The sequence below is a fragment of the Dermacentor silvarum genome, chromosome 2 (assembly GCF_013339745.2).
Source record: "Dermacentor silvarum isolate Dsil-2018 chromosome 2, BIME_Dsil_1.4, whole genome shotgun sequence".
Lineage (NCBI taxonomy): Eukaryota > Metazoa > Arthropoda > Arachnida > Ixodida > Ixodidae > Dermacentor > Dermacentor silvarum.
The window spans coordinates 201,004,396-201,031,124 of record NC_051155.1 but is presented as its reverse complement, the minus strand read 5'-3'; the positions used below and the strand labels follow the sequence as shown (position 1 = coordinate 201,031,124).

At 47.7% G+C, this 26,729-nt stretch overlaps 1 protein-coding gene across 2 annotated transcripts; it reads left to right on the top strand.

Moving 5' to 3' along the window:
* The first annotated feature begins 2,610 nt into the window (after window positions 1-2,610).
* Window positions 2,611-25,968, top strand: LOC119442447 (uncharacterized). Of its 2 annotated transcripts, none has more exons than XM_037707337.2 (4): window positions 2,611-3,063; window positions 22,239-22,374; window positions 23,313-23,368; window positions 24,775-25,968. In XM_037707337.2, the coding sequence occupies exons 1-4, from the start codon at window positions 3,045-3,047 to the stop codon at window positions 25,656-25,658; spliced, it is 1,095 nt and encodes a 364-aa protein (XP_037563265.1). In that variant the 5' UTR covers window positions 2,611-3,044; the 3' UTR covers window positions 25,659-25,968. The 2 variants fall into 2 exon arrangements, with proteins under 2 accessions (XP_037563265.1, XP_037563264.1); XM_037707336.2 differs by lacking the exon at window positions 2,611-3,063 and adding an exon at window positions 17,344-18,359.
* Window positions 25,969-26,729: the final 761 nt, after the last annotated feature.

Sequence of the window (26,729 nt, the reverse complement as noted above, 5' to 3'; positions counted from 1 at the left end):
TGCATTTGTTCAGTCTAATGAAGAATCTTTCAAAACTCTTTGCTCGTTAATTTCCTTGCAATAGTTTGATGATAGAAGAGGAAATGAATTTTAAGGTTGCATTTTCTTTTTTTTTCGCGTCGAAACTTAAATGCCGATATGCGGCAGTGTGACGTCACGGATTTGTAAGTTTTTTTTTTTTTTTTTTTTTTTTTTTTTTTTTTTTTTTTTTTTTTAGGTCGTTGTGGTTCAGTGAACGTTGTCAAAATTCGCTGGAGTTCAGTCTTCGGCTCTTTTAGCATACAATGTAGTAAATTTTTACCAATAAAAAATTAACTAGGCCGGAGGAGACGCCGTCAAAATCCGTGACGTCATAGCGAGCGGGTGTGGGAACCTTGCTAGTGGCCTCGCCACCTGTTTTTAGCTCATGCCTCTTTTCTGGCTTACCAAGCGTCTACTAACGGTAAGAGTGGCTTTTTTTTCTCTCTCTCTCTCTCTCTCTGTGTGTGTGTGTGTGTGTGTGGGGGGGGGGGGGGGGGGGGATTGCATAAGGGTAGTTTACTAATGGAGCTCAAATGGTTTTTCGCTTTAGCGTCCCTTTAAGTTTGCTCATTTCGCATATCGCACAGTAACATCATTTTACCACGACTAGCGGGCAAATCTGGTTGGTTATAGAGCTGGTAATACAGACTTTTGTTTAGCACTGAACAAGAAACGGGAAAAAAGAAGAGAACATGCGCTCACCTGCGCATGGTCTCAGCGCAGGCGTTCTTTAGTTTTTTGTTTCGTTTTTTTATCCTGTGTTCTGCGCTACAGGAAAATAAGCATTAAATAGATGTAGTATAACCACGCCGAGTTTCGAGCGAATGTATCTGTTACATCGTTTAAAAAATATACTATCATTCAAACTTTAGAATATAACCAACACTGTGATGTATAAAATGAGTTTCCCCGCATTTCGTTAGTTTCTCTATCATATGCGTAAAGAGAGGGACAGAGGAAAAGGGAAAGGCAGGCATGTTAACCAGAGGGGAAGATTCGGTTTGCTACCCTACGCTGAGGAGAGAGGGGAGGTGAAATGACAGGAAAGTATAGAGAGAGAAATAAAGCGAGCGCAGACACACAATACCGGCCGGTCACTGTCACCGCATACTATCACCGCACAGCACAGTATCACTTGTAGGGCTATAAGCATCAGCTCAAGCTACAGCCGCTTGTTCAAGTCTGTTGCCCTTAAAAACTGCAACAGTGCCCTCGTCTGGCTCCGCTGCGATGGCTTGTGATGTCTGCATTCTAAAATTATTTCCTCCGCTAAAGTTTTTGTTTATCAAAGCGCGCTATTGCGATTGCGAGCGTTCGTCTCTGTAAATTGTAGCGAGGACAGTCACGGAGGACGTGTTGCAGAGTCTTATCATATGCATAAAGGACAAGGTTATGGCTAAGCGCCGCACAGCCTAGAATACCAGATGGTGTTTTTGCAATGTGGCCGTGAATACCTGTATGATATTAATTGGTTGATGAAATAATAAACTAAGATTTGCTAACTAGCTTAGATTCACGAATTGCGAAAACATTTTTTTTTCGGAATTGAAGCCGGCCAACATAAAAAGTATAATTATCTATTCGTTAGAAATAATATGCCTAGCACGGCTTTCAAGAACTAGTTATGCTCAATACCTGCGGTGAAATGCATTTCTTTTGTAGTTAACATTTTACCTCACTGTCTCTTCCTTGTCCCGGTATCCTATAGGAGACATTAAACGAAGCATGTGCATTACTGAAATTTAAGTACTTAAAGAAGCCTTCCACAGCGTACACCTCTTTCCGTATAGGGAATAGAACAGTGACCGTAGTCGTGCGCCCCTCCCCCCCCCCCCCCCCCTTCCTCCCATCCCCCCTTCCCGTGATGATGTCGATACTCCAAACCGTTATAGAAATAAACAAAACAAAAAATTCAGGCACAGCGGCCGCGAGGAATATTTTTTTTTCAGCGCCGCTAAAGCTTTCCAACGTCTCTTCGTCCTCGTATGTCGCACGCCCGCTCTCCAAACCACTTACGTCGACATATTTGCGAACGATATGACAAAAGATGACGTTGGGTGCTGACCGTGCTCGGTTAGTGCCAGGAGCTCGTCTGCGTACGTCGTTGGTGAGGCGCACTCCGCCAGTAAACGGCAATTCTGCTGAACATCCTGGTAACAGAGCCAGTCCTATGCGGCTTTCGACACGCCCAACCTAGTCACCTATAGCCCAGAGCTACAGCCGCAAGCCCGCAAACGCTGGACTGATGGGCTTGTTGGTATGACAGTGGCGCGAGCACGTTCCTTCCCTCTGTTGAACGGCGTACGCCGTCTTGCGCCGTTTCATCGCGGTGCGAGTTACTAAGGGGTTACGAATCATAGATGGCGGCTCTTCTTTCTTCTTCTTCTTCTTCCTTTCCCCCACTCTTTTGTCTTTCGAGGCAGCTGACAAGAGCGTCTCCTCGTTCTCCGTTATGTATCTCGTCATCGCTAGACGATGCACGCCTGCACGCGCCGCGGCGCACACCTGCATCATCCTCTCGCCCACTTTAATTTTCTTTTAACCCTCCCTCGCGGTCAGCCGCACTGACGAAATAGAGGCGTCGGCGGCGCAGCCCGTTCCTCACAAAGGAGCGGAGAGGAGGGGCCGTGGATGGCGAGCGGCGTAACCCACTGCGTGTACAGAAAGAACGGTCGTCACGATTCTTGGTGCGGCGGCTGCGTTTCCGGCTATCAGGAGTGACCTCCTCTCGTAGCGGCTGCGGCGCCATTCTTCCCTCGCCGCGCACGTCGTCGACGTCGTCCCGCGCCTCGCCAGCACAGGTCCGCTGGCTCGTTCGCTCGCGTGCAACGGCGAAAGCGCTCGCGAAGTCGTGAGCCAGGAGGTATAGCGCACAATGTCGACGCCGCCGTCGCCGCACCCGCCGCCGCTACAGTTGGCGGGCCTCTGGTAACACGAACAGTGTGTTGGCTACAGTCGCGTCCAGCGAGACCACGCTTGGACGGCTGGCGCATGCGCCGAGGAATATTCTGCGCGGCTCGGATATGATCCTTACGGCGACGGGTGAGTGCGGGGTCAGTCATCGTTCGTTGTGCACTTTCGGGTCAGTTTCCGTTATAGCGATTGGCCCATTGAACTGGGAATCTCGGCGCCACTCTGCAGTCGCGCGGATCAATTCCAGGTCCTCGAGCAGTCACGTTGTGAGACTAAAAAAATTCCAAGGTTGAACTTGGGACACTAACCATCCAACGGGGATCGGTCATATTGGCGTTTGTGGTGATGGTTTTGTCTATGTCGTGCTTTGTTGTACACTTCTCATAGACATAGACTTCTCATCTCTAAGTGTCCATTTCGTCTGCTGCTGAAGTGCTGATTGGCTGGGGGCGCCTGTCTCCGCCTGACGCGTACCCCAGCCTAACCAATGAAAACTTCAGCATCAGACGAAATGGGCATGTCCACTAGGTGAACTCTTACAGAATACCCCCTGTTGTAGCGCTTATTGCATGGGGAAAGTGCATCATGGCATACCACTCGTTTCACAGTCACTGCAAAGGTTCAACCCCAATCTTTTTTTTTTTTTTTTTGCTGAAACGATTCAGTACAAATACACGCCACAATTGCTAGATATGTCTGCCATGTACCTTAGCTAGTAGATTATTAATATTGATCGCTGTCAATGACGCGCGAAAGCCCGCCGCCGTCATAAGCTGGCTCACCGTTCGGCCCGAGGACGTGCAAATATCGTTGACTGGAACAGATTTTATAGGACTCGTATGAGAAGGAGAAATGAAGACGGAAGCGACGAAACTGGAATGAATTTCGCAGCGATACGCATCTGTACCTGCAACGGAAATTGAACCGGTGTGTTTTTATTGCATTTACAAAAAGTGTCGAGAGGCTTACTCACTTAGAACGAGGACAGGAACGCTAGCTCGTTCTCCTCTTCTCTAACGTATAACGCTTAAAAGCCGCCTTTAGGCCGCAATATCCAGAATCGTTTAAATACCTCATGCAAAACTGTACTGCATTAAGATCCGTATAGATCGGACGTGCACGTTAAACGAGCCATTCTGCATCTATATGTCGCATACACATGAGCAAAGCAATGTAGCTTGGAGCTTGCCATACACGTCGTGCAATAAGCATCGTTACAAGGAGCATACAGCTCCCAATTACATGAAGCCAACAAGCTACAATGTGTCAGGGGAGCCAGCTTCATAGAAGGTAATTGTTATTCTGTTCGTATGAGCTTATTTGTATGCAAGTGACGCTTTCGAAGGGTGTTGCCAATGCGAGATGTACATTTTTTTTCCTGCGCTACAACTTGCAGCAATTCAGGCGCAAAGCTAGGAAAAAAGGCAGTAAACACAAAACTCCCGACTAAGTATAAGACTTGCGAAAACCTCGAAAGCAGGAAGGTTACTGAAATGCCAAGCGGTAGGTGTCGATCAATTACGTGAGTTAATGACAGTGTCTTACACGTAGAATAAGACAAGATATCTGAGGGCTTCTCTCTCTCTCTCTCTCTCTCTCTCTCTTTCTGGAGACGTCTGTAAGAAAACTGCTTCCTTTCTTTCGAACTTGGCACTTGACTGTCGACAACCAGTCTTAATGCGACGAGCTATAGACTGACGTGCCGGAATGCTTGCCTTTCTTTCTTTTTTTTTTTTCTTTACTGACAACGGCGGGTGTTCTCTTGATTTGTAGAAGAATATTTGACATTTCCTTTTAGAACCGAAGTCCTGCAGCTTAACACCGAGGACAAAGGCTTTCAGTTTGCGGTCATGATTTTGTGGTCGAATAAAAAAAGTTCAGTAGCTGTCAAGCGCATTTTCTGCATAGGCAGCTCCGTTGACATCGACAGCGGTGACGTTATGAATTCTGTAATCGGAGGGGGTACTCCGACGTAGAACAGTATACTTATCTTATTGTCCTGGGCAAGAAACCAGAGTGGTTTCATGATATATCGAAAATGGTGGACCTTCCGAACGCGAAGAGAGAAGACGACAGGAATTTTCAGAAATATGACTGTACCAACAGCAACATATCAGCTTTCAATGTATTTATTTATTTATTTATTTATTTATTTATTTATTTATTTATTTATTTATTTATTTATTTATTTATTTATTTATTTTACTTTATTTCTTTTGTTCCCTTTTTCCCCTGTTTTGCTTGGAACGAGAGAGCTTGTTTTGGTTATGATTGAACATGGTCTATAATGTCTCATATCAGCATTAGCTGTGGTTTTTTTTTTTTTTTTTTTTGTATTGTCCAGATTTCTCCCGCCTTTGGCTTCCCGAATATAGACACACAGCGGGACTTCACAAGCCGGTGCTGGCCGCTCTTGCAATGACTACGCAGTCTTAAAGCCCAAAGAAACCTGGTTGTGCCTCCTCCATAGCTCTAAACCAGTTCGTGTGCATTTTCACGTCTCTAGAACGTCCTGGTAGCCAATCGTGGGAGAAACATCGAGTTTCAGCATGTATCTTTGAACGTTGCTTATTCGCCGATTTAACTACGGTCGCAAGCTTCACAAACCTATACCACGATATATTTTGTTTTTATAATGGTATCAACTTGAAGGCCACTTCAGTACTACTATCACTTTAAATGATGTGCTTTTTTTTTTTTTTGAACTTGTGGTCATGGTTTCTATGCATTGAGTTAAACAATCCGAGGACACCTGAGCACTTCTTATGAGCTGTGAATTCGAAAACATTAATGTCCAATTGCACGCATCTAAGCGGTCCTTTGAGTTTTGAACTCCTCTCAGGTAAGCGAGCGTGTTGAGACACTTGGCCACTAGGTCGGTACACTTCGATCCGTGACAACATGCTATCTTGCCGACTGCCATAGAATCTAATGGGGACGCTCCCTAGTAAGCCGCGGTAATTTTGATGAAGTCACCGCTTTCGTCACGACGGTCTTGTCAATGGAAAGTTCGGTCCAAGTAGCATGACGTCATAAAGCAGAGTGCACAGGCCTGCTATATAAGAGGCGCTGGTTTAGCCCAGTGTCTAACGAGCGGCATCTGAGCTTACGGTCGTAGGTTCGAAACTCGCTACAGCCAGCGTTTTTCCTTTCCAATTTATTCTGCTTTTATAAATTAATTTATATTTCTTTATAGAGATTACCAAGGTGCAGTTAGAACGGAGACGAGAGAGTGTGCGCAGACAAGAAACGCGCGGATAACACGGGCTTCCGAGAGCGAGGTGACGTGGCGTCGCGCCGATGCCCTCTCCCCTCACGCAACATCTGGCGCGCTACCGAGGCAGCATGTGTTCCCTTTCGCGCGCTCTTCTCCGTCGAGGCGCGCTCGTGACGTGGCGTCCCAGCCAGCCAATGAAAATTTAGGTGCCGTTTTTCGCTTGTCCAGACAAAAGACGCCGGCTTTTTCGCTCAGTGAGCCATATGACGCTTTCGTATCAGAATAAAAAAGAAACTGGGTGCATACACTCCATCATATAGGAACATCATAGGTACAGCAAACGAGGCAAGACTTCTTTCCCTGCTGGCGAAACTGTTTATTTGTGCGTATCCTCGCTTTTTGCATGTTGACAGATGGAGACTGTTGATGAAGATGCAACTCTACGTGTTGTAAGAAGGCGGATAGAGAACGCGTGTACTGCGACCTAGACGATTAGTATCTTCTCCATTTCCTTTTCCTTAGGCGACACCAATCGCGATGTACATTTTTCGAAAGTGATATATTTGAATAATACGTAGCGCAGGCATACATAACATGCGATAAAGTTGCCACTCGCTTCGCACGCCGTTACTGAGAAGGCTAGAGGCATGCGAAACTGCGTCGTAGTAGATTATACAGCTCGGGGATTGTTTAAGGCCTTGAACCCTTCCGCTCGCGATGCCACCGATGTGAATCTTCGGTCTTCTGGGCTCTCGCAAGCAGCAGTTAAAAGTTGCCTGCCTTTTTTTTTCATTTAGTGGGCGCGCTCATACCTCCGGTTGTATACAAAGAGCATTACAGAATTTCGCAAGTCCCGGTAAAAGTGATTTTTCGTGTCACACCTGTTATTCACCAGCGACGTCGGTTGCGTCACTCAAAACTGCCGTGTTTGTTTGTTCTTCTTATATTGCTTCATGTTATCATCCTTTGCTCATTGGCCAACCTATTGTTTGTGGAGAAGGCGGTGACACAACAGTCACCAGCATTTCCCATATTATCTGAATAATTCGTCCAACTCACGCCGAGTTCGAGATGCCCTCCGCAGATGTTTGCGCCCCACGTACACTGCGTCTAAAACGCTCCCGCCCCGCGCTTAGCACCGAAAAAACCTCGCTCCGGCGAGCTTATGCACTTCACGAGAACGCAATCGTTACGATGCTAATGTGCCTTGCGGCGCGCTTGCGTGTCGCCGTTCGCAAGACAACCCATGCACGAGCGACGAGTGAGCGATTATGCTCTTGGCTGCTGCCACAGTCACGCGACTGCATCGACGGCGGAGTCGTTTCTGCTTTGTCCTTCTCTCGGTTCGATAGCCCTTGCTCCGTGGCTTCGTCGGCTGTTGTTGTGCAACAGGTTTCACTCAACGCACGCGCCCGCCGCTCTTGGGCGTCCTTGGTGCGCGCCGCCCGAGCGAAAGGAAAAGCAGCTGCCATGGCCAGGCGTCTGTAGCGTTTCCTAGCTGGTTCGGCTGGGACTGGAAGCATCGTTCGTCTCGTATGTCGTCTCACGGGGCTTCCGGCGTCGGTTAGCGCCGCGGTGCCTTTGTTCTTATAGTTCTCAAAACGCGCCACGGTGTCGCAGCAGGCGTCCGCGAGAACCAATCTGTCGTTATTTCTGCGCGGAGTGGTGACGCGAAGCGTTACGTCTGGCTGCGTGCGTCGTTTTACGCCTGACGATTTCGATTTGCCACGGCCCGTTTAATTAGACGTCCGGTGCCATTGGATTTGTGTCCTTTTGGTTTTTTTTTTTTTCGCAGAGACATTGGCTGTGCAAATATACAGCCCTTAGCCACCCGCGGTTAAGTGCCAGACGCGGCCGTGCCGCTCTGTCTGCCATGCTAATGAGTCGGCTTCCATTCTTCCGTCGAAGTTGCCTCGCACTGTCTCCAGGTGACTGCGTGACCCATTTCTAACCTGCTGGTTGTCCTTACACAAAGGGCCATATGTCAGCGTCCTCGACATATAGTCGTTCGCCCTTTCCAGAGAAACTATTCAGCCGCGTAACGTGATGATATAAATTCATACTTGCCCGTTCAACCTCTGTCTTGATGCCACTTTCAAGGACGTGGCGATCCCTGAGTTGTTCGGTACCCCAGGAATTGTTTTCACTCGGGCTGTCAGTACAGCCTTTGTCAAAAAAAGAGAAAAACTGTGGGGTTTTAGGTGCCAGAATCACGATCTGATTATAAGGCACGCTGTAGTGGGGGACTGCGGAATAATTTAGACCACCTGGGGTTCTTTAACGTGCAGCTAAATCAAAGCACACGGGTAATTTCTGCATTTCGCCCCCATCAAAATGCGGCGGCCGTGGCCGGCATTTGGTCCCACGACCTCGTGCTTAGCAGCCCAACACCATAGCCACTAAGCGACCACGGCTGGTGGCCTTCGTCAAAGGACACAATCCATGAAGAGCATGACTGTCAGTGATACCTCGTTGTATCATCCCACGCCCGATAAACATGGGGCAGGGAAATGTGTTAGAGGGTGAGGACGAGAGGTCGCCTTCTCCATAGCTTTCGAGCCATGCGGAGTCAGCTTGTACCGTGCGCTCGTTAGCTTCGTTTACGTTGACAATGATTTTACATAACGTGTGTTTGTGTGCAAGGAGGGGGGGGGGGGGGGGGGTTCTTCGTGTTTCGCTGTTTTGATCGGAACCATCTGGAACTTCCTTGGAAGTGTTTCCACAGGATATTCGTTTCATAACAGTTCCCCTAAAAACTTTTCTTTCTTTATCCGAAAATTGCCCCGCATGGCCCGTAGGCGTTGCAGCAAGGAAGTGACATCATGGATATAAACAAGTCTACAATTTTCACAATACACTTGCACTTCAGGCAGCTTGTTTCATTCCGCGATGCTCTTCGAAAAAAAAAAAAGAGTCAGTGAACAGGCACGTCCTGGGCTGGTATTCTTGGTATGATCAAATTGTTCGGAATTGTCAAATTGTTATTTTATGCATGTTTCTTTTGTAATTTTAACTTTATTGTTGAATGTCTGGAAAAGCAGCTTGAACCTTAATTTTTTTCTTCGCAAGGACAGTGGATCCCAACTCAAATCTGGCTTCGTCACGGTTACACTAGCCCTTCTTCTGTACCGGCCCAGGGCACACCTGGCCACCCTGTTTTGGTTTCCGATGGATCCTATAGGGGGCAAGCATATTCTAAGAAGCATGCAGAACTGCGTCATAGCTGATTATACGGCTCGAAGATTGTTTCAGGCCTCGAACCCTTTCGCTATCACTGTTTTCATTGACTATTACATCATGATCACCAGGCTGATGTAGTTATGCGGGCGTTGTTAATCGGCGATCTAAAAAAAAAAAGATTAGAGCGAAAATGCCGTTAGCATTTTTATGCCTTATGAAGCGAGCCTTGTAGGACCACGCTAGTTTCAAGGCACTGCTAGGGTCTGCCGCACCCTATAATACCCCGAGAGATGGCGAGCGCGGAAAATGTAACGCGTTCGCTAACCTGGACAGGTCCTCGTGATGCGATCCCAATAGCAAGAAGAAAACCGCAGCCGGCCTCTTTCCGCGGATTACAACCTTCAATATCATTGTGCTTCCCTTCTTCGCGACCGTCCGCGGCGGTTCCTTTCCTCTCCACCGGTTGTGCAGTCGATGGACGTCTGCGCCGATGGGCGCTCGAGTTCGCTCGCAATCCCCGTTGTGGACAACGAGCCCTTGTCTCCTCACTCTTACGCAATCCCTCCTAAGCCGGATATGTCACATTCCTGCAAGTCGTTCTGCTCGACGGGTCAGACCACGCGTCGCAAAAAAAAAAAAGTGTGTGTGTGCCGGCCGCTAGCGAGTGGCATTCGGTCCATTGACGTCAGCTGGAACCGCCGTGGCCCGTTGCCCTCAGATCGTGATGTCTGTCTGTCTGTCCGTTTGTCCGTCCTTTGACGGCGGCGGCGGCGGCGGCTACCATAATGCTCGCAGAATGGGGTCGCAGCTCTTTGCGATGGTCGCTGCCGCCGCAACCAGCCGACGTCTTTATCGCGGCGCACGGAGAGGCATATGGGCGGGCTGTCCCTCCCGCTTACTTGTGGCGCAGTGAACGACTTTTGTTTCCGCAATGCGGCGACGCGGAAGACAAGTCTTTCGGTGGACGCGGTCCACTCCTCGCGCTGCCATATGGTGCGCTGCTTTTTGCGACGATTTTGCCCGTTTTATGTTTGTCTTTAGGAAAAAGAAAGAAGAACGAGGGTAAGTGGTTTTGGGGGGGATTTCGATGAGCGCTTAGCTCTGCACGTGGCGATACGTTTTTGAGGTGAACGATCTGAAATGAACGGAGGTTTGCAGCTGAATAACAGCTGTTTTTCTTTTCTTGTTTACTTAAGCGCCAGATTGCTCTACCTTTTTCTTTCTCTCTCTCTCAATTTTTTTATATTTTTTTTATTGCGGCAACACGTCGTGCGTCCGCTCTCCAGTTAATAGAATAGGGTAAGTGGCACCTAGTGTTTACACCGTGATTTCTCGTTTCCCGCTAGACGCTGTTAATTGCACGACGTCCTAGTAACCTGTTTCGGCGAGCTTTCTGTTAGAATTTGTTATATTCATCCCATTAAAAAGTACCGCGGCAACCGAGTACCGTCGTGCGCGGGTCGCACGCACTTGTTTCACGTCTGCGTTCCGAGTTCTGTCGTTTTCAACTGCAGGCGGCTTCGATGAGTCATTCTAAACTTTTCTCGCGTTTCTGTTCACGCGTGAAGAAGCGTCGCTGCAGGTGTTCCTTGCTCGCCAATAAGACCTTGCTTTGTTCTGTCTTGTAAACGCGTATAAAAAAAAAGAATTACTCACATCAACAAAGCGGCGCTTGAGCGGCGACCGCGAATGCCATGAAGGTACAAGGCCGCCATTTCCTTAACGAGACGAAAGAGTTCGAAGCCGTGCCAAGCTTGTTTCGTGGCACAAGCAACACACTCTCCGCTACTCCAACTTTCGCATTTAATTTTCGCGTTCCAGCACTTGTGACATATCTACCCGCTGCCTGTAAAGCACAGCAAAAAGGACGAAGGTCAAAACTATTGCGCAAGGACACGTGGTCGCCAGAAAACAGACATGAACAAAGCATAGTTCCGTTCAATCAGTCCATTTTTGCCTTCTGCGGTCGTCGAGCCTGCTTAGTAGTTAATCCCCCCCGTTCCACATATGTCCTGCTGACTTTGTCGGTGTGCTATCAGGTCGCGGAACTTAAACCTTCAACAGTGTCATGTTACAAAACGACCGTGTGAGCGTTGAGAAACATATAAGTGGTGCAGCATTTATAATTGCGTGATCCTTCCTTTGTCTTCATAAGGAAGCCGTGCGAGCAACCTTCGCGTCATGCCGCTGAGACGAGGCAGAACAAGGCACGCAACACTCACCTAGAATATTTTGAGCGTCCTATAGATGGCCTCTGCTTTTAAACCGCGCAAGCACTAACGTTTTCTGGTTAAGCGTAGGTGCGAATACCTCTTTTAACAAGCGGGCAAACTTCTACCGCTTCACCTCGTCCCCGCTAATACCTCGAAAAAATGGCTCCGCTGTTTTCAATGAGCGCCACGCTTCCATTGCATTGCATTCGCTGGCTTTTTTCCGTCGTTAATCACTGCTTTTCCCTTTAGAGCACTTAAGTACATAATTGCTACCGCAACAGTGCCAACTGTCACCCCTACGCCGTATCACTCGCGTTCTCGACACTGAGCCCCGCAGCCTGCATTGTAGCTGCCAACTCCTATTCGCCTTCCAGTTGGCCTTCTATTATTTTTGCTCCATTTGATACTTATCGTTGTGCAAGCTAGACCAAAAACTTTGCCTTGGAGTGCGTCCAAAACAGAAACTAAGTTGTCACTTTGTTGGTCCTTCTCTTGTCCAAGGGGTGGTGACTTTCGGCAGCTTTCGTGTAGACACTTGTTTTATAATAACATAATAAGGCTTGCTGCTGGGCTATAGTTGGCTTATGGTATACCATATGCCAACTATAGAAAAGGACAAGGACAAGACTGCACAACACATGCGCTCAAACATGATAGCGTTTGTGATGTTCACTCTTGCCCGTGTCTTTTCTTGCACTCTTTTAATTTTACTTGTTTTATAGCCCGTCTCAGCCTTTGTCGTATCCCATGCTTCCCCACCTATAATCTTCTGCAAATCCTAGTCTACCGTGCATGCGCTTTCCTTACCGTACTCCAGATACCGAACATTGCGTATATAAGAGCTACTGCAATCTCCACATGAGGAGGGTCTCCACGCTTTCATTTAAGTAAACATCTAAGCCACAGCGCCAATCTCTTGAGAAATAAAAAAATGGAATCACCGGGCATACTATGACTCTTACAGCTACACCATTGGCTTGTTCGAGCTCAAATTTCGCACAGAGGTGGCTTGTTGCAGTGGATTAAGTTTAGTGTCTCGTTTGGGCGTCTTAATTGCTTGTTGCGCCCAGAATATTCTGGGTGTTTCGGCGAAGACTACGTAATTTTTTTATGTCACCTGTGGCCGATAGCACACTTCTTGTCCTTTAGCTGGATTACCCAAAAAGGCGGGCATTATTTGCACTAGGTCCAAATGCATAACTGACCAATTACAAAAATTCACGATTACGTACTTAACTAAAGCCCTTACAGCGCCTATTTCAATTTACAAATTGTAGCCGCGGATTTCGCGAGCTGGATTCACTTGGAATTAAGTCTCAGAATGACACCAGTTTCGAAATATTAATTCCTGAACTTTGAAAAGAGATGCACAGGTTGACTGACGATTTATTTACTTTTATGCTTGAATGCATAAAACGGCGTTTCGGTGTAAAATATTGTGGAACCGCAGTGCATTTTTGCCGAAAGTTTGATGGCGCATATCTCGAGGGTGGTGTCATGCACACTATTCTTTCCAAGTGGATATGCCTTACAGTCTCACCGGCTACAATTTTGTAGCGTTAGCTACACTGGCCTAGCCAAGCCCGTTTCGCGCGGCACATCAAGAGCCGTGCTGCGCATGCGCAAGGATCAGTGATGTCACACGGCTTGCGCACCGGAGCCACCGGAGCCGGCACCTCTCGCGCACTCCGCCGCCGCCGCGCGCGACTCACCGCCGCCGGTCTGCGCATTCCAGAGGAGTGACGTCGTAGCCGTGGTAGACGCACTGGCGCCGGCGCGCGCTCGCTGCGCAGTCGCCGTCTGACACTGCGCTGGAGCCGCTGCGCTTCTGACTGGCGTTTGCCAGTGTGGTATAGCCATGGAGAAGGAGAGCGCAAATGCTGCTCAACAGCGCAGAAGAACGGAGAAGCTTGACTCATCGGATCCCGAAGTAGTTGCCTGGCAATTAGCGGTTGAGCGTAGGAGGAATGAATACATGTGCCACATAATACGTATACCGCGTGTGTGTCATTGGAGCAGCAGTAAGCATGACAATCAAGCTAATCCTTGACAATCTAGACAACCAGGAAAGCTAAGAATAATCAGCTGAACCTTTGCTAACGCTACGTATATCCTCGCATAGCCGAGCTAAGCCACTGCAACTTTTTTTAAAGTGAAATATGTGCCGTAATTAGATTAAGAACTTCCTAATTTTTGTAATTAGTCATTTATGCATTTAAATTTCTCGGGAAAATTGTGTCAGCCTCTTTAAGTAATCCTGCTCAAAGACTAGAATTGTCCTATCTAGCTTCCACACGTGACCGTTAAAAACCACAGTAAACACGTTTCGCGTTAAGCACGAGTCGTGACCACGGGAAGAGAGGACAGTAGGCTAGCAAAGCGAAACAAGAATTCCTGGGTTTGCACCGTCGTTCACAACTTTTCATCTTTTATTTGGTATGTTTGTCGGATTTATTTCCTGAGATGTGCGATGTGAGCTGGCTCGTGCATGTGCAATCGTCAGCTCGCTTGCACTAAATAGGCTTGCAGACATCTGGCATGGGAAATTCCCTTTTCTCACATTTCATTTTGAGCTTGTCAAGACGTCAAGGATCTGAATCCCGGCTAGCACTTTCGGACTGCGCCGGTCTTCTACGTCTTCTTCCTTGTGATGTCGCTGGTATTACCGAAGAATACTGCTCGCGGATGGAGGGAGAAGAGCTCCTACAAGCTTTACGATCTGCCGTCGGCTTCCAGTAGCTATCTCGGCGAGCTAGCCTGTGCGCAAGAGGCCCAATTTCTATAACGATCCTTTTTAGCCATATAGCACAACATATCTTGTAGCCTGAGCCCCTACGTATATAGGTATCCACATTGCACTTCTGCCGCAATGTACACGAGTCTCACAAAACTTTTTTTTAATAAATATCCCAGGATATGGCACCTCATAAACACGTCGGTTACTGTTCTGCTCCGACGTGCAATAAAAATAGGAACAATCTTGGAATAACAAAGCCATCGCAATAAGAAGAGCGGGTTCCCGCGAGTAGTTCCCAAGTCGTCGCATAAAATCTACAAGTTCACAATCGAAGTGCACAAGCTAGAGCAGAAGCGCACTGCAGCCCATGTGAAAACAAAAAAAAAAAGTTAATTTTTCCTCGTTCTCAAAAGCATGAATCTGGGAGTATTTGTCATATGAACTGTGTAAATCGCTGCTCTCCACCGGGGCTCATCCAACTTAGCGCCGAAAGTACAGCGTAGCCGAGAAGTCGCGCGCTGGCAGTCGAAAAGGGCTAGTAACTCTCCGCCATAATTTGTCAAGTACGATACCCACGCGGTTTCGCAAGGCAGACCAATGTGTCTGTACGGCTTCTATTCCTAGGCGTCGCGCAACGCGCTGAACTCGGGTTTTCCGAGAACAGCCCACCATGTAAATGACTCCGAAATTCAACGGATTCAAAGCCACCCGCGTGGGAACGTATACGTCGGTATCACCGGTTCGTGAATCTCTTCCAAGGTTTTCCGAGGTTCAGCCGCCACTGAACGCCCACCGGAAAGGTGTGTGGGAGACCAGTGGTGATTAGGCAGCGGCTCGGCGACCATAGTGGGCTCGCTAGGCGATGACTTACCTTACCCTTGACTCTGAAATGAAAGCGCAGCGAGTCCCTCACTAAAGCCTGTTATGAGGGTGCGTCGTTGGAATACCTGACGAGCATCTTTAACAATCGCGCTTGTTTCGGCCCCCAAAAGTTTGCAAGGTCGCTCGTCGCACCCCGTGCGGTGACCTAGCTGGCTACTATTAAGTGCCCGACTCCGAGCTCCTTGAAAGACGCGCGTGTGCGTGCGGAATTCGTGATTTTAGAGGGCCTCGTTTTAAATTCTTGGTTACTAAGAAACGCGTGGCCTTTGTTACTGGTGTGTTATCTATCTTCTACGTGCCTGGCGCTCCCATTCCGGTGAGCTCTACTGGTCTGGGCTAGGGCAATTATTCAAAATATCGTTAAGCACAGTATCGAGGCCAACAAGAGCCATGTAAAAGTGCGATTTAATAGCATTCAAAAAATTATCGCGGACAGCGGTATCGTTGGGGGTTATCATCGCATATCTTTTTTTCTTATAAGAGTGTTCGTTATTTCCGCTGTCGCTGTGTACATATGATATTAGCGAGGTTCGCGTCGTGGCTTGAGAGTTTATTTCTAATGTCATTATTTTCTGTGACGTTGTTGTTCGCATTATTGCTTTGAGAGCCTCTTTGTAATGCTGCGGTGTTACTTTGACTTGTATATGATGACGTAACTGTAATCTGTATATATACCACATATTCGTGAGCCAAGGTGTTGCAGGCGCCGTATTTGTACGCCAACATATCCTTATATCACGTCAGCACAGAAAAAAAAGACACAATCTCGAACCTTTGGAAATTGCTTTATCGGCTTAGAAAAGCAACAAGAATTCCTGAAGTCTGGCTTCCCAATGCAACGAAGTGGTCCTCCTCCTGAAAATAATGATGCAATACAGAAAGAACGCTGCCTTTTAGTCACAGCTAAGTCGAGAGGCCACTATAGTCACTGAGTGGCTGCGTATTTGTCAGTATTTTGTAAATGTCGACGATATGTGTCGCCGCCCTTTTCACAACAGTAAAGCTGGTGATGAAAGGAGATATTCGTTCAGATTAGTTAAATAAAGCACTTGCAGCGATTGATGACGCTACGGTAGAAAGACATGCCTAAAAGACATTACGGCCACTTTGATAGCGTTTAAGGGAAGTGTCAACCACAGTGCGCAGAAAGTTCTGTAACGTGTTTCACTTCTTCTTTCTGGGGTTTTACGTCCCAAAGCCAGTTCTGATTATGAGGCACGCCGTAGCCGAGCGCTCCCGATTAATTTTGACCACCTGAGTTTCTTTAACGTGCACTACAACGCAAGCACAAGGGCGTTCTTGCATTTCGCCTCCATCGAAATGCGGCCGCCGCGGCCGGGATTCCATCCCGCGATCTCGTGCTCAGCAGCGCAACGCCTTAGCCAACTGAGCCACGGCGGGCGGCAACGTGTTTTACTTTCTGTGCGTGCAGAAGCGGAATTGCCACTCATAACGCTTTGTTTTGATTAGCTGCTCCTTTTTTTTTTATACCCCATCATAACTAATTTTAAACGCAGATCGGAGCAGACGATTATTCTCCTTTTTCAAACGTTGTTTTGTTGCCGACGTACTCGACGACGTAAATGTAGCAAAAGCACAAGTGACAACTGCGGCACCAGGTTATACGTTACGCAAAAACGACACGGAACAATATCCAAAACTAAAGCGAACAATATTATGGAACCACGCTTTCACAATCAGATATGAACTATTCCTTGCTACGATTCTCTCACGCAACCCATAGTAATAATCTCCTGACATCGTTCTGTCTCATTGTCGGAGGCACAGTTATGGTGCCTGCCGAGCCTAGATGAAGCATGTCAAAAAACGCATAATTCCGCAAATTTCCCGCCCTGCAAAACCTTAATTGTCCAATCGGTTTTTTTTTCTTCCGTGTCTTCTATAGTGCATACGTTTCCACCTCACACGGAAGAATCATTGATAAGTATACATAGTTGGCACACTTGTACGTACTTCTGTTTCTTCGTCTCTGCGTGTTTTTCACAAACCTTTGCAGCGCAAATATCTCTAGTTTATATACAAATAGGACAGCATAGGGCAGCTTTGTTTAGCTTATATGTAATTCTGAACTTATAGACCCATAGTTTAATATTACAACACGCAACACGGACCTTAGTGCTGGCGCAATCGACTTTGATGCGCTCGCTGCGCCGTTTGCGAAATCGAAACCGCGGCAGTGCTCGTGATTCACATCGGAAGTCTCTGCTCTTCTGTGCACGGCAGGCCGGACGAGCGTGTGAGCGTTCGTCCGGAAAATGGAGAAACTTTAGTACGCGGCGCTCGAACCTTATCCTTCACTGCCATGGGAACGGGCGGAGGGCTGACAATGCGAGGCGAGCTCCGAGGGAAGGCTCGGGCAAAGAAAGCTTCCCTCGGCTCGTGTACACAGACCGCACCTGGAACGTTCCGAAGCCGACTAAACACTCTGGCGCGTCAGTTTCTCTAAAAAAAAAGGAAAATAAGGCGGAGAAAAAAAATGGAAGCAAGGTACGGCCGAGGAGATGCACGCGGAAAGGTGAGGTTGCGGAGTCCGCATATAACGGCGTTGCACAAGACAGCGGAAACTTATCCCGCTCCTTCTTTCTCTTGGCGCGGCGGCGGCGGCGTCAAAGCAGAGGCGTCTTGGCGCGATTTATACACATCGGTGGAACCGGGCAGTAGGCAAACGCGCTGTGTATTCCCGACTGTGCGTACACTCTGCGCTGGGAACTAGCGTCTACTGGGGAAAAAAAAAGAAGGCGCGAAAGAACGAGACCAACAACGAAAAGCGAGTTGCGCCATTATCTCGCATTGTGGACGAAAAGTCAAGCATGAGAGGAGCACTGAAGTGGCGGCGGCGGCCCTACTGATAGCGTGAATACGGCAGGCCGGCAGCGCGAGCGCCGTCGAGTACGCGCAGACAAGGTGTTGGCCCGTCGTGTGAGGCTGCATGTATATACTACACGCTTCGAGACGTCATCGCACGGTTGCCAACCGTCGCGCTCGGCGTCGCTGCAACGGTCATTTGAATATCGGAGCGTGTTGGTGTGATGTTCGCCAGCGTTGCGGTTGCGCCGCTGTCGCTATATCGTGCGTCTAGATTGATCAGAGTGCCCCCTGCCGCGGTATAGTTCCGTGCGTGTGTGTGTGTGCTCTGTCCAGACGGAAGTAATGCAGAGAAAATGGATTTCGGAAGGTGAGTGCCGATAGATCTCCGGTCTCTCTTGCGTATTCGTCGTTCGTAAAACCGAAATTGTATTCGACCATGTTTACTTCGCATCATCGAGCAAGCGGAGGCAGCTAGCGTTCGGCAAGTGGTTACACGAGCAGGCATTTCTCTTTGCGGCGAGGTTCAAGGCTGGCCTTGTGGGTGCGTGTCGAAAGACGTTAACCATGGTAAAGAAATAGAAGAGCGAACTGCCTGACTCGTGCGTTGGGCTACATCTACATTTGTTTTGTGGGCAGTAACACCTTCTTATTGCTATAGCTACTCACCCTTACTATTAGTTCCTGATTAGGTCTCTCAAACCAAGTTATGTAAGTAAACGTTATTTAATAGGGCATTAATACGGAACAAATACCGAATCACAAGTGTTTATACCCATACGCGCTGTATCACATCGTCCCAGAGCGGGCAACAACAGGCATAATATGTGAGACGGCAGAACGTTCCAGGTCTTACTTCTACGGAACAGTGTGATCGAGAAGCTCGAAGTCGAGTGGACACTCTAGAAACGATAGCAATGCCAGCGATACGCTGAACTCTTCACACACCGCTTGGAAGACTTTCACTCCGCTGTTGCCACCTTTACACAACACAGCAACAGAAGGATCTAGACCAAGCTCTCGTAGGTTCCGACAAGCGAGTGATTTTTAGTTTTTGACTGCGCTTACAAGATCAAACCCAACTTATCTTTATGTACAGGGTCGACCACATCTAAGGTGAACACCTCCTTAGTATTCAAGCCGGTAAAACTACAGCGTTTATTCTACTTCACGAGTGAAATGTTCTTTATACGATGTGTAATCATGGTGTCGATAAACACAATAATGATTTTTCGAATTATGTACTGAACATCAGCTTCTATGATGTCTTTAATACTAATGAGGTGTTCATCTTACATGTGGTCGACCCTGTACTCTTTGCTGCGCTCACTTCTTTGTGCATAGAAGTCGGACGTAATGCATAGAGTGGGGCACGGGATCAGCAATTCTGCACGTCTTCTTCTATCCATATTCTAATGTATGCACTGTTTATGAGCAGTTTTTCTTTCTTTTTTGCCCTCTCCCCTACGCATTTTTTTGCTAAACTTCTTGGCATTGAGATCACTTTTAAAATAGTATCACCACTTTGTAATGAGGCCAACCTCATTTCCGCTTGTAATGTAAATACATATTTATTTCCTTTTTGCTGGGATAATTCTTCTCTTCTCTCTATGTGGTCCTACGTATATGTATGTTTTGAATCGAATTTAGTGGCCGCCTGCATACGTGCACAATAATTCTGCAGTGATTCAATTTTATAGGTGATATATTCAGCAGTTTATTTATTATTCGAACGAACAACCGAGGCTCGTCTATCTACCTCAAACCGAATTTTAAGCAAGAAACTTGGGACGTCTTGGACATTATATAACAAGGGCACTTTGAACTAATGGCCCGGCTTAACTGGAAGACAACTAGGTATGGACTGGACAAACTTTATTTAGGTCCTGCAGGACGCGCTTAGGGCGTAGCGGGCGTCTCCCACGTAGGCACCGACAGGGAATACCTGGCGGCCGTTTCGTGGGCCTGCTGGACGGCCCATTGCTGGTCGGCGAGAAGCGACCTTCTGAGGGACTTCTCCCACTTGTCCGAGGTAGAGTCGGGATGAGCGTTTCTACACTCCCAGAGCATGTGTGCGAGTGTCGCCGTGTATCCGCACGAGGGGCACATGTCGCTGGGGTACGCGTCAGGATAGAGAACGTGGAGTTTGGCGGGGTTTGGGTACGTGTCTGTTTGTAATAAGCGTAGGGTTAGCGCCTGCGGTCTGTTAAGTTTGGGGTGTCTTTGTTATTATAATAAAGGTCGGACCATCGTAAAAAAAAAAAAAGGCGACGGTTCTCAGTGGCAAACTGGCTCTCACTCGTGTGGTGATTCTGAGCATTTCGGGGAGACTTTTATCTACTGCGCCGACGTCTGCGAGGTGTGTAAAATGCTACGTGCTCTAGAACATTTCCAGCATGTGGGACATGTACAGACAGTATCCTTAAGTGCCCGATATCGGTGCACTGTTATCGCGACATATTCAAGCACGCGTTTCCGCAGAGGAAAGCTTATCTATGACTCACGCGCCAGGGAATCTAGGAGGTAGGTTGTTCTTGCAACACCTGTGACTTTTAACGCGGGCTGCGCTCTTTTGGTTGTATTCGCTAATGAAGAAAAGCTACGTAAGTGAATAATTATCACGTCTATAAAAGGCACAATGCGCAAAAAGAAAAAGAGTAGGAAGAAATTTGCAGATCCAACACGTTTGTTGGTATCTATGCGAAGCGAAGCTTAGCGAAATGATAATTAAATACTATACAACTTAATGCGATGCTTACAATTATGTTTGTATTCATCCTATGCAATCTGTAATCGCCTGTAACGTTTCTGCACCACACAAGTGACCACCTTAATCTCGTGCAATGTTTAAGTTGATGCACTACACCGTTCACTGACTATGTCGAAATACAAATGCCAAATCAGGTGGACGCACAATGTGAGACGTCTATGCGGCGATATTATGAGGACGAAGGCGATATATGATGCGTATCTAAGAAATAATGGTGATGGCAGCAGTATGCACAGATAAGTGCGGCATACATTGAAATACATGTAGGCATTCTATACACGTTTCGTCCCGTCCGGAGGAATGGCGAAGAACGCGCAGATATCCAATGGCCCAAAAATGGGGAGACCAAATACAAAAACTATAGGAAAATCAAAGAAGCCGATGAATATCCCATGCTATTCCATTAGCAGGTCTGCCTGCTTTACAAAATCATATGAGCCGACATTATATGGGAGGGGGGTATTATGTTGTGATTTATTGTTTGGTTTCACTGGCACTTTATAGCCGATGAAATGCCACCCCAACATCAGCAGCCACGCAAAACGTCGTGGCGTGGTAGCTTGCACCCGACGCTCTGATACAAAACCGGCAGCGGCGACCGCATTAACTGTTTCTGGGGAGTAACAGTGTCGCCAAGTTAGCTATTGCTTGTTGTAGCATGTTTCTCAAGTGTGGTTATTTACTCCAAGCATTTCATTGTACTCAATGAAACAACACGAACAGTATGTGGGCGCACACTGCTCCACTATAAAACAACAGACAGACAGTTGAACCCTGTCACCTCCGACCTAACCCTTTTACGAGAAATGTGGTTGATCTCATTAAAATTATGTGTTTTTCCTTCCCAAGACGTTTAAACATATCTTTCTCTATGGAGATGCTTTACCGGTATCCGAAAAGTTGCAAGCCGTAAGCTTAGGTAGAGCTCCATTGCAGCACAAACACCTATGGATATCCAGGGATGTCGCGATAGCGTCTGTGGCAGCTGGAGTGGCAGTAGAACAGAGCCCACCACCGCCCTACCATCGTCCTCTACAGTCCGCCCAAGGGTTTGCGATCAGCTTTGATGACTTCGCAAAGAAACCAATAAATGGTACCGTACAGCGATTCAATCCCCATAACACAAGATCCTGGGCGGGCCTGCCCTCCTCGCGTTTTGGTATGCTTTTCTGCAGAAAACTAGACAAATTGTGTAACGTTTTACCGCTGAATTGCATCTTTTTGTTATGATGTAACGGACTAAAGACTGCAGCGCATGTGAAGTCGGCCGGTCTCATGTAACGCTCGGGGAATGCAATCGGCTTTCTTCACATCACGATAGTTGCCGCTCTTCAGCCACAAAGCCTTCATTGTCTCATTGAAGGAACTGTCGGCTAGCGCAGGACTCGTTCTTCGGGTTTCTCCACTCGTGACCTGCGTGGCCGACCGCGCCCACTCTGAAGGGCTGGGGGTAATCGAGAGTTCTCTGATCGACTGCAGGTATTACAAAAGATGCCGATCTCGATGACTGCGTTGGAGCGGCCTCGCCTGCCTTCGAGAGGCCCGCGTTTCAAAGGCAGACGTCCGAGGTCATCTCCACCATCGATGAACCAACGGAGAACATCAATCTTAGCTGGTAAGAACTCTAGTCGTATTATTTGAACCGATTTCGTATTCACTTGCGCTTGCTTCTCTGCAATTTCCTTAAGACACGCTAAGTAAGCTGAAAACTAGGCCACTCGTGATAGCGCGTCGGCACTAATTTTCTTGGATTTGCTATTTTGCATAGTCTATGAGCAACAAATGACTCGGAACGCTATCGCTTAAAACTAGGAGGAGGAGGAACGTGAGAGTATTGCCTTCAGCCGCACCTATAGCCTTGAGGAACTTGTCGACGATTTATCCGCTTGAGCGCCGCCTTTGACATGAGTATGGTAAGAGCAAAAGCTACTGGGAAGCTTTCGAGGACATCGTGATTTCGACACGCATCGTGAGACACGCCGCCATGTCGACGGGAACAGCAAGAAACAACACGCTGGCAGTTTACGAACCTTCAGCTGTACGATGCATCGTCGGCTCACCCAACCCACCTTCCCTGTACGGTGCACTAAATTATATCTGTTGAGCGTTACCACTTGCGAGTTAAATCTCCATCACCTATGTATACTTCAGCAGTATATAAGAGAAGTTCCTGCAAGGGACCGTTCTCCTCGAGAGAGCTCTGTCAACTGCACTAGTGTTTGCAGCGGTTCCTACTTCTAATACAAGGACATCAGTTTGCTTTCGTGTGGCAAGCACCGCGTCGAAAGCACAGCGAATAAAGGGATGTAGTTAAATGACTTCTCACCATTTCGGATCATACAGTTAATATATTTAAAAAACTCATGAAAAATGTATCTCTTCTAACTCTGGGATTACTAGTATCCTTTTATCAACCTGTTGAATATTTACTGCCGTACTCCGGTAATACCAAACGCGAGCATGCCAAATTTCACTGTGCGATAAAAGAACGAACGCTAAAGCAAGCAAGGCAGAAATATTTTTTTTTCCTGATACATTGATTTCCCTTTGCAGGAACGCGCCTGAGTTCTACAAGAGGTTGAAGCGCTTTCGACGGACTCAACTTGAATGTGAGTGACAGGTAATCTAAAGTGAGTCTGAACGCTTGCAGTCAAATGGGAGGGAGCATTCACTGTGAACAAAGAGCATGATGCCCCAGAGAACTTCGGTCGCTTCATTTTTATTAGTCGTTACATTGACGACTGAAATGGGTGCCATTCTAATTTTTACAACAATATTACTATTGCGTAGCTGTGACCGAAACACCAAAGTGATGCAAAGTGTATGCAAAGCAGATGTTTGACTTGTTGATTTTAACGCGAGAATTTGAGTTGCACGGAATTGTCGACCGTTTTCACTAATAAATATTTCCGCAGCTTCACAACAATACGTAAATATATCACTGCAGAATACCTTAAATGGGTGTTAAGTAATGTGACTATAATAGCACTACCGCCATGGCATTACTCAGATAAGACGGACGACATCCTCGCCAATACCACCACAGACTTCCTTTTCGACTTTCTGTTCGGCTGAGGTATAGCACAGTGCAACAATGTTGCATTCTGTGTGCTTAGGTAACTATGAAAAGTTGCTTTGCTCTGTTGTTAGCTGCTTCCCGTGGAGGGGTTTAGCTGCTGTCTACTTTGACTACTCCAATTTTGTGGATTTCGCAGCGAACAAAAAAAAAGAATAAACGCTACGAACTCAAAGGAACTAAACAAAAGGTGCAATGCGGCGTCTAGCAGGACATAGGCGTAAGAAAAAACGGCAGCAGTCATTCAATTCCGCAATGGCAGCACTGCCCAGCAGAAGTTCAACGTAAATGGCTCATAGGATTACTACTTTACTTCATATATTTGTTGAGTGTGTTCAACGTGCGAAGGCTGAGCCTCTCCCATTTCAACTACATCGCGCGAGCGTACATCACGCGTCATATTAGCGCCTTTAACCGGCGATAATCTGCTAGACTGGCAGAAGTACTTTCAAGTGCACTAAGCACTCTCCTGTGCAAGAGTCGTCTAATGCGATCTTCCCTTCAGGACGACGTACGACCATATTATAATGTCCTCGCGCGATATAGTAAAAAATGCGGGAGGCTTTACATCAACATAGCGCATTGTGAACAGGTCAAGCGCCGTTTTAAATCACATCACACTCTTAGATAAACAGTTACAAAATAGGCCGGTGTTTCCTTCTTTTTGTGCAACTTATTCGTTCGCTTTTATTCTTCTGTATTTTCCACTTTCTCTTCCGGCCTTTTTTCTTCCTCGCACCTTTCTAGTCACCTTCGTGATCATGCTCAACACATTTTTTTTTTTCATTTTTGTTCTCGTCTTCTGCTCTTCACCGGTTGCCTGCTTTGTAATCCGAGACGATGTCCATTTGCATCTGGCATTTTTTAATAGCTACACTGCAAGTGACTGTTTAAGAAATGAACCCTTACTTTAAATTCCTCACGACTTTTCTCTCAAAGATGACACTTGGAACCCGAACCGCTGGGCCAGCTGTCCCGAGGTGGTCAATCCGTCGCCGCAGGCACTGAGCACGCCGAATCCCAGCGTGCGCTTCTACGTCGGCACGAGCCCTTCGGGTCAGAGCATCAGCGATGAGGACGAGGAGGAACGATACAAGACGTACCTCTACTACCTGCTAAGCACCACACGCAGCGCGAGCTCGGAAATCCGCTTCCTGGACCTCTTCCAGGAGGCGCAGGACAACATCCGCGCCCTTCCTCGGCAAGAGAGCAACTCGACGTTAGACGTGATACTCTCCTCTCGGCAACAGCTGTCCTACTCCCCTTCGCACTCATCTGGCGTGGGCCAGCGGGCCTCTTGGTCTTCTGGTGGTGGTGACGAGTGCTTCAACCGGAAGCGGTTGGTGCTTTACGCCCAAGAAGAGACCGGGTCCGGGGAGGTGCTGCCTTTTGGACACCAACACCACGCCTACTCTCAGCCCGTCAGCCACGAAGGATCACGTGTGAGCGTGGCCACAATCAGCGCGTCTGTGAGCGAGAAGGTGACGCGGCCGAGGAGGCTGTGCAACGATGCTCGCGACACCCACAATGGCGCCGTGTGGTGCCGCGCGTACGACAATCCGTGCTTCGACGCAACGGGAAGTCCAAAGTCTTCGTTCCAGAACAGCGCTCCTGCAACTGTTTGCACCAGTGTTAGCAATGGTGAAACCCGCGTGGTGGCGCAACAGCCGTCACCCGTGCCGCCTTCCGATACGCTGTTTCATCCGGACCGAAAGTGCAGTGTGTTCGACGTGCGAAGGCTGAACGCCATTCTCCGTTACATGTTCTGCTGCGACTGTTGCGTGTGGGATGCGGGCCAGGCGCGTCGCCCGACGGAGTCGTAGTGGTCGGCCACAGCAGCATGCGTTACGTACTTTGCATGTGTTTGTGATGTGATAATTCCGCGCGTTCTAAAGGTACGAACTGCCTCGCCATAAGGCTGGATGTGGAGTGAACGAATGTTTACACCACATTATTTGCCTTTTATTAGACGTAGAAATCGAACAGATCTTGTCAACATGTCAGCCAAGGACTTTTCCAAAGAAGATTTGTACAGTGAGAAAGTTTTTAGCGGTTATTTAGAATGTTTAATATTCACATAAAACGAGGCACCAAGTGCCTTTTATTTTGCATACGTGTCCACGAAAGAACAACCTTTTGTAGCATTGTCGTCGTTGCACTCGCAGGAAAGGAAACTCAATCTCTTCACCACTCAATTTTGTGAAAACAATACTCTGGAAATATTCTTTCAGGCGCGTTTACCGAGCCAAAGTGAAATGAAAATGCGGAGATCTGTGCAGTTCTCACTGGCTACTCATCGCATACAGCGAACAGCTTTTATACCACAAGCCACATTGATGACACTTTGGGGATTACATCGACGCTGAATAGTTCTGGGCAGAAGAGATTGCTAGTAACTTTTATCGCGAGGGGCTGCAGGCGGAGTTTCTTGGGCCGACACTTTCGGGCACTTCTTCCACAGCAACTGCGGTGATACGGCATTTTCTGTTTCACTTGCTTGCTATCACCTCGTTGCTAGCCTCTTCCCCGTATTTGAACGCGATAGCGTTAAGGGCCCCGTGTCGCAGAAAATTCAACGTCCGCGCCGGTGTCGGCGTGGATCTCGGCGTCCGCGGCGGAGAAAATCAGCCTGAACCACTGCGACCGCGCAGGCTCTCCGCGTGGCGCAAGGTGTTAGAATTTCTCACAGTGAAATCCGTCAGAAAAATGGTAAATACGACTTAACCACAACCTACAGACATGGTGGCATCGGATTGTAATTTAAATGGACGAGAAAACATAATTCTCTTACGAGGAAACTCAAGCACAAACCGCTTTTCCAGCATTTTTACCATACCAACAGCGGCGCGCTCGGATAGGTTAGTTGCGAAATTTATATCCAGATGGCGCTCGCA

What these genes read in the sequence shown, in the direction of transcription:
- LOC119442447 (XM_037707336.2), top strand. Translation starts at nt 18,335, where the DNA reads ATGCAGAGAAAATGGATTTCGGAAG. An exon ending in GAGAAAATGGATTTCGGAAG is followed by an intron (nt 18,360 to 22,238) that starts GTGAGTGCCGAT and finishes GATCGACTGCAG; the next exon opens with GTATTACAAAAGATGCCGAT. An exon ending in GAGAACATCAATCTTAGCTG is followed by an intron (nt 22,375 to 23,312) that starts GTAAGAACTCTA and finishes TTCCCTTTGCAG; the next exon opens with GAACGCGCCTGAGTTCTACA.